This window comes from Chenopodium album, chromosome 17 (genome assembly GCF_948465745.1).
Source record: "Chenopodium album chromosome 17, dcCheAlbu1.1, whole genome shotgun sequence".
NCBI lineage: Eukaryota > Viridiplantae > Streptophyta > Magnoliopsida > Caryophyllales > Amaranthaceae > Chenopodium > Chenopodium album.
In genome coordinates, this window is record NC_137850.1 from 1,756,970 (window position 1) to 1,765,182 (window position 8,213).

General features: G+C 36.7%; 1 protein-coding gene across 1 annotated transcript; it reads left to right on the forward strand.

Annotated features, from left to right (window-relative positions):
• Positions 1-1,317: 1,317 nt before the first annotated feature.
• LOC145589348 (protein IWS1 homolog 1-like) lies at positions 1,318-7,955 on the forward strand. The gene is made up of 11 exons (XM_081645877.1): positions 1,318-1,478; positions 1,592-2,123; positions 3,747-3,866; positions 4,149-4,357; positions 4,468-4,597; positions 4,686-4,748; positions 4,844-4,921; positions 6,541-6,629; positions 6,735-6,794; positions 6,881-7,034; positions 7,393-7,955. Exons 1-11 carry the CDS (start codon positions 1,459-1,461, stop codon positions 7,489-7,491), a joined length of 1,554 nt encoding a protein of 517 aa, XP_081502003.1. The 5' UTR covers positions 1,318-1,458; the 3' UTR covers positions 7,492-7,955.
• The last annotated feature ends 258 nt before the right edge of the window (positions 7,956-8,213 follow it).

The window sequence follows — 8,213 nt, forward strand, 5'->3', positions numbered from 1 at the left end:
TATTCTCATTTCTAATTTACTTTCAATTTTTCCTAATTGTAGGTTTTAGTCTAGTGGAAGACTCAAATTAATTATAGACACCCTAATAAAACATTTTTTTTCCCTATGATAAAGGTTTTATATAGGTTTATTGTACACAAAAATTTAAGTTTGACTTTTAAAAACTAATACTAACTCCGTTTTTTATTAGTTGCAACTAAGAAATATTTTTATATCCCATAAATTGTACCTCTTTGTTGCAAGTAATAAGAAGCAGGGATAGTATTTTTTTAAAAAATATGTTGAACATTAGTATGTTCATATAAATTTTAGAATAGGTTCACTCAAGTACAACCCTTGTACATGGTACTCATCATGTCTATTTGTTCAAAAAAATATCATTTTTAGACTCCGGATAATACCTGTTATGCATTAGCCCGGAAACAACCCTAAAATAAACTAAAAAGACGAAGATAATGAAATAGAGTAATTATTAATTAAAAGGTAAAAGTGAAAAGGGTAAAAGATTGCAGATGGTGAATAAGTGCAGTATAATTAAGAAAAATATTGCACATAATGGCAAAGTTGATGACAAATATTATTATTACAAAATTAATTATATATACTATGAAAAAAGATACTCTGTACTATAGTTATAATAAAATTATATATATAGGTTATATTTGAATCAATTATTTCAAAAAATTGTTAACATATTAACATAAATTCATTAAATATACGTTGCCATAAATTAACTTATTTCCAAATAGTTTAGATTCCATCAAATTTTATTAACAAATTTCCGAATCAAAATTATTTATACAATAAATTTTAACCAAAATTATTGTTCTAAGGTTTCTTTAAATTATTACCATTATAAGACAAGCAATCATAGAGTGACATGTGTCAGCCTCACATTGATTTGCTTGTCTTTTAGTATAATATATATATTGATTGATTGATGATTGATAATTGATTGATTGATGATTTGTACTTAGGTAACCCCTTTTTTTTTTACAAATCATCAATCAATCAATTAATAAGGTTAATTGAAAATAAAGAAACAAGTGAAAATAAGATCATTTAGTGTAAAAAAAAAAAAAAGTGAAAATAAGGTTAACAAAACAGATTCATAATATCTACAAAACACATTTAAACATCTAAAGATTTTAATAAGGAAAATAACTTTCCATAAATAATAATTTCCAAAAATTGTACTCGTAATTTCCATTGCGGGTCGATCAAATTGCCAAGGTTTAGTAAAAAGGATTTTACTGCTGAAGTTTCAAAGATACATAAATTCATATTCGTTGTGAATTCGTAACTTTCCATAAATAAATAAACATTATTTATATATCTACCCAAACCCCTCAATTTCTTCTTCTTCAACTCCTTACTTCTGCAAGTTCGATTTCATTTGTCCACAATTTTCCAATCGAAGCATAATTTCTGCTTAATCTTCAGTCAAATCATTCATCAATGGCGTTCGAAGATGATCCGTAAGTTTCCCTCTCTTCTTTTCCCCTTTCTCCTACTTTTTTCGATTGTAAATTCTCGAATTAGGGTTTCAAAATCCAATCTTTAATTTTTATATTTGGTTAATTGTTTTCAGATATCGCGATGATGATGGAGAGCCGGTGATGGACTTTGATGATATCCAATCGGAAGACGATGAGCAGCCGCAGTTGCCACCAATGGACGACGATGTTCCGGATTTCAATGATGAAGAGGATGAAGGGAATGGGAATTGGAACCAGGAGCCAAAGGCGAAAACCCGAAAGCGGCTTATTAAGAAGAGTGATGATCAGGCTTCTTTGCCTCCTGAATTCAATGATTTTGCTGATGAAGATGATGGGGTTGAACCCGAATATGGGTCTTTCCCTGATGAGGAGGAGGAGGAACCGTCTTCGTCGATGATGTCGAAGAAGAGGAAGGATAAAGGGATGATGAGGGAAGGAGGGGAGAAGAGGAGGAAAGAGAAGAAGTTGAGGAGAGATAAATATGGAAGTGGGGGTGGTAGTAGTGGTGGTGGGAGGGATCATAGTAAGGAGAAATTGAGTTTGAGGCGAAAGAAAGGCGGTGGCGATGAGGGTGATCCTGAGATGCAGGAGATGTGGGATACCATTGCTGGTGGTAATTCTGAGGTCTGGATAAATAAAGTGTTTATGTTTTTCCGTATTCTTGTGCTTTAGAGTTATTGTTTTAGCTGTTGATAAATTGTGGTTTGCTCTTGATTTGAAGTTATTGTCTTTGCTCTATTGAACTGTGCTTGCTTCTGTAGTTTCCATTTCCTTGGCGCTTGTTTGAGCTTGAAAATACCAATTGCTAAAGACTTATGAAGTCTAGTCTTGATTGGAATATCGAAATTGGAGTAAAATGGAACTTGGTTTTGCTTTGTTAATGTAGAGATGATAGAGAGAGTTATAATTTGCATATGCGATTGCTAGACTTATGAATTCATATAAAAACAGTTTAATTTTGGCAGTATGAGAAGATTAAAGGTTTGTTCTAGGCTGCACTTCAGTGTGCTAGCTTAGCGTGGGATATTGGTTTTGATAGGATAGTTGCCCTTTCCAGAACTAGTTATGTACTTATGTTTGGGCATTTTTTATGGGGTTCAAATCATGAGAGTTGTTTTTAGTCATCGTTTGAACTATTCTTCTTGTTCCTGAGATTCGTGTCTTTTCTACGCAAAATGGGTATTGCCTTTCAGTTCACTCTCCAATGTACTCCGTATTTTATTGCAATAATGTTGTGAAGTTTATTCGTAGGTGGTTTATTGCTTGTATATGGCAAATCATAGCTAGATTTGATTTGCTTCCCTTAGTTGATGAGAGTAATATGCTTCCTTAAGAATAGGGAAATTTGTTAATTACTACCTCAAAAAGGGGTCCTTTGTAAATTACTACCTCTAAAAAAAAAAGTTGTTAATTACTACTCCTAAAACAGATTAATTCTAGTAACTACTACCTTTTTTCTTAATCAACCTACTTAAGCTCTTAATGACATCCATTATTCCTTTAAATTGTAATTAATAGCTTTTAAACTTTAATTTATCTGATAAACCCTTGCACCACCTACCCACCACCTCCGGCAGCTCCCCCACCACGAAATCCACCCCCTCTTGGTCATCCACCACGAAACTCACCCCCACCGCGAAACCCACCGCAATTACCGCCCTTCCCTTTGCCCCAACCCTTAAAACCCATCCCCTCCCTTTTCCTCAACCCCGATTACCGCCCCTCCCTTTGCCCCAACCCTTAAAACCCATCCCCTCCCCTTTCCTCAACCCCGATTACTGTCCCTTTCCTTCTTCTAGCCCCCGAAAACAGCCCAGCTCTTTGATAAGACTTTCTTTCGTTGTGGGGAGTGGGAGGAGGATGGGTTTTGTGGTGATGGAAGGTGAGGGGGTGGGAATTGTGTGTCGGGGAAGCGGAATAGAGGTGGAAATCGTGGTGGGGGAACCGGAAGGGGGTGGATTTTGTGTGTGTGGGGGGGGGGGGGGGGAGGAGAGGGTGGGTTTAGGGGTAGTAATTCACAAAGACCCCTTTTTTGAGGTAGTAATTAACAAATTTTCCTTAATAATATGAGATAAAGTTTATTCTTGGGATCTGTGATGTTCTTGGCTTGTACCTGGATGTAACTGTTTGTTTTGATAAAGAGTTCTGTACTCAACTTTGCTATATCTTTTAGATTTAACTGTAAGGATTCTTACGAAACCTGTTTAACATCAAATATTAATTAATTTATGTTTTTGACATCAATAGGATGACCAAGAGGGTATGAAGACACTAGATGATGATAATTTCATTGATGATACCGGCGTGGATCCTGCTGACAGGTATGTTAGTGATCGTGAGGCAGCTTCGCCCAGTCGTTTTGCTCAGGTATGCTCTTGATACTGGTGCACACTGTGTGGATCATGTATATAGTGAATTTGGCATGGTCAATTCCTAGAAGGCATCCAAATATTTTGGCCCTAAATCCCAAGTGATGCAAATGATTTTACCTGATACTTCCAATACCCCTCTCCCCCTTTCTCTCCCTATCTTTCCCACAGACTACCGTTTTAATTTATTCTGATTCAATATGTAGTACAACATGTAGCTTCTCAAAGGACTAATTTATTGATATGGACATTAATTTCTAAGTTTTTAATTTTTTGACAGGCAGAGGAGGGTGAGGAAGAAGATATGTTTAAGTCAGGTAAGAAGAAGAAGAAGAATGAGAAAAGTGCTGCAGAAATCGCAGAGTTGGTGGAGACACTTATGGCTGAACTTGAAGTTGTAGCTGAAGAAGATGCTGTATTAAATACACAAGGGAAACCAGCCATCAATAAGCTTAGGAAGTTACCACTTCTTACTGAGGCTCTTTCCAAGTATGACATCTTTCTCTCCTCTTTTTGTTACTTCTTCATCACTGTTCTGTATTGAAATTCTACCGGAAGGAAAATAATTTCTCACTATCCATCTTTATGTATTGATGTAGGAAACAACTCCAACTTGAATTTCTTGATCATGGGGTCTTAACATTATTAAAAAATTGGCTCGAGCCACTTCCTGATGGAAGCCTGCCCAACATTAATATACGTGAAGCTATTCTGAGGATCTTGACTGATGTACTACACAATGCACTTTTTCGTGCTTTTCTTTAGGTTCTTGGTTCAATTTTGATATAGATCCTCACTTAATGTTTGTGTATTTCAGTATCCAATTGATTTAGACCAACATGATAGAAAAGAACAACTGAAGAAGAGCGGACTTGGAAAGGTCTAAAGCTTAAACTTGCTTATTTGACTGTGATAGTGTCTTGAGAAACGGAGTTTCAGAGGAAAAGGGTAACATATATGACATTTTCTGTGCAGGTCATTATGTTTCTATCAAGGTCAGAAGAAGAGACAACATCAAATAGGAAACTTGCCAAGGATTTGGTTGATAAATGGGTAGGTTGATTTTAGTGTGTGGCAATTTAATTTGGGTACAGTGAACAATTCCTCTCCTTGCCCTCTGCTGATATATTTGGAATTTTACCAAAACAAAACAACCTTCTAAGATAAGATTACACCCATGTTTTTCCCTTTGAATGATAGATTTTCCTATGCACTTCAGCACTATTTATGTTGGGGTTCATTGTACAAATTAAAAGTATTACGACATTTCATGTAGACTGTGGAACCCAGAACTTTGACTTAACTTGCCTTAGTTTGTAAAGGCGAATCGCAATGGGGGGACAAAATATTTGCTTCTGCAAAATCAAGCCAAGCAACCTCTCTGTGCCCACAGCCACATTTGGCGAAGCACACCTCATACTTTGACCGCTTTTGGGTTGAATGGGTAGATCTGACATAAAATGTTGAGAAACCAACCAACATTTCTTGCAAGTTAAACCTATAGCTCTGGTTTAATTTGCATTATTGCATCAATTTGAAGCCCGATTTCAAAGCCCTTATTTGAAAAACCTAAATTTCAGGACTTAATTGCAATTGATGGTCTTGAACTTGCCGGCTATGACAGAGAACGCTGGCCAGCCATCTCTGGTTATCACTGGCACCATAGCTCTGGTAGCCGACAATGGCAAGTGGCGAGTTCCGTCTTTTTCTCTCTTTGACCTCTTATCTATCACTCTGTCTGCAGTTATACGGCTTATGCCTTCTCTCACACTCTTCAATGCACACTCTTGCTCTTCTCATCTCTTTAATTCTTTCCTTTTTCTTTGATCCGGATACTGGTTCAATATTTTAATCTTCCTATTCGACATACCGCTGTACAGAAGTTTTGTGCTTTTCATTGTTTCACTTTCACCATTTTTACATCTTATAAAGTGAGTTATAAAGGCCTTTTTAAAGGTCTTTCACAACTAGCTTATGTGCCCCTCTTTGGTTTAATTTTGTTTATTCTCTTAAAAGGCCTTTTACTTTGATATTTCTGAAGCCCTCTCTCTCTCTCTCTCACACACACACACACACACGCATGCACGCACACCTTTTTTTTTTCCCCTTTGTGCAAGCAAAAGTTTACCCCCCCCCCCCCCCCTTTCTTTTTTTCCCTCTGTGCAAGCAAAAGAGAAGAGTTATCAGTCGTGATGCCAACTTAGTCTATGATCCATTGGTCACTGTGTCAACCAGTAGCTCAACACATAAGTGGGCAGTAATGATTGGAGAGATTTTTCTTATTTTGGAAGGGATGAAGGAGAGGTAGTTAAAAGACTTCAAGAAGTTTTATGTTGTGAATTGATTAACTCTTCATCTATGGTGGGCGTGATTTCGGCTGAGTGCCTGAGTCAACATCATTTCATCTCTTATGGACTGATAAACAGGAGCACACTTTATAGATTGTTTCCAATTGCTACTTCTTTAGATCCCTGATAGACAACAGGCATTCACTTTTGAACTCCATTAAAGTTTGTTACCTTTGTGGGGTTTGCTTCACCATAGTGAGCTGAGTTCATTAAGATTCTTCAGGAATTTATGAAAGACAACTGCTGGTTATTGAATAATTTTGTGACTTTAGTTTGGTTTTCATGTATATAAATGCTTCCTAACTGCTCATGTGACTCGTGCAGAGTCGTCCAATTTTTAACAAGAGCACAAGGTTTGAGGATATGAGAAATGTTGAGGATGAAAGAGTTTTCAGGCGACCTTCTGTCAAGAAGTATGTTAAGAACCAAGAATTCATTAATGTTTATCCTTTGCTTCAAGCTATCTAGGTTTCCACTTTGTTTGCTTCATTCATATATATCTACAAATGTTTTTACAGGCCAGCAAATAAAACTTCAGGGATGGAATCTAGAGATGATGATCTTGATGAATTCTCATCGTAAGTTATTTTAAAATTCGAATTTCTATGCTCTTATTATATGTGTTTAAACCTAATATTATTTTGCAACTCAAACCTGGTTTTAGGGCACGGAAGGCTGGCCCATCTGCTTCTAGGCTACATGCGTCGAGGCCAGAAGCAACTCCCATGGACTTTATAATTCGTCCTCAATCCAAGATTGACCCAGATGAGATAAGAGCCCGAGCAAAACAGCACCAAGTAGATGAACGTCGTTTGAAGGTAATTTATTTTGTGGAGTTTTGTTTTATCAGTAGGATATCCCAATGCACAACTATCCTGATTTGGTGTCTATTTTGTGCAAGCTTGCTTGTTAAATGTTCTATAGACACTAAATAGTTCTACTGCCTCCTGGACAATGTTGAGATCAAGATAAGGATTTTCTGATATGTTAACTGATTTTGTGTGGTATCTGTTTAAGAATAATTGTCAATACATAATGTGTATAATTCTGTATACAATTGTGGCATTAGGGAATAACTGGAGAAGCCATATGAGCTCAGTAAAATTCAGGTGAAAAGGACAAAGTGTCAAGGTTATAACTTTTAAGTCTTAATTTAAATTATTTCTTTAATGACAGATGAACAAGAAGATGCAGCAACTTAAGCAAATGAAAAAGAAGAAGCTTCAAGCAACTAAAGTTAGTGTGGAGGGTCGGGGCATGGTGAAGTACTTGTGATGCTGTGTATGCTGAATTACATGGTGTTACAAGCTTGCATGCACGAATGAAGGTGCCATTGGAGCTTAATAAAGTGAGGGTGCTGCACAGGAGTCACAATTGCTGAATACATCTAGTCAACGTTCGAATGTGTCTGCTACCTCTGAGAACAGCTTTCATCCAAAATCAACTCTGGGAATGAAGCACTAGTGTGTTGTGTTAATTATGCTTGTCTTTGGCTTCCATGTACCAGAGTTTTTTCTTCCAAACCATTAGAGGTTCTCTCTTTGACTGTAGTTTCTTGAAGTTTAGTTGCTGTTGCAGCATTGCTGCCAGCATCTCCTGCCTTCTGCAACGCGCTGGCAGTAAAAAAAGAAGAGAACCTCCCTTTACCCTGCCCCCCTCTGTATTTTGGACACTATGAACAACCTCTTGGGTCCATCTGTATTTTTTTTTTTATTTAATGAAATTTGAGTGGTAGATCATTATGCTTTCTATCCTGAAAAGGTTGAAATATTGTTAAACTTCATTATTTTTTTTGTATTGGGAAATGATTAAAATAAAAGGCTGAAAAAGAAATGTACATGTGAGTTATAAAATGTGCCACGTATGTCTTTATTCTCATCATTCTAAATTGCTGTTATGTTTGTAGATGGATCATCAGGCCATATGTGCCATTAATCACAAATTCTAGTGACATGCTCGGATTAAGGGTAATGCATCAAGGGCATGAAGAGCCAAGG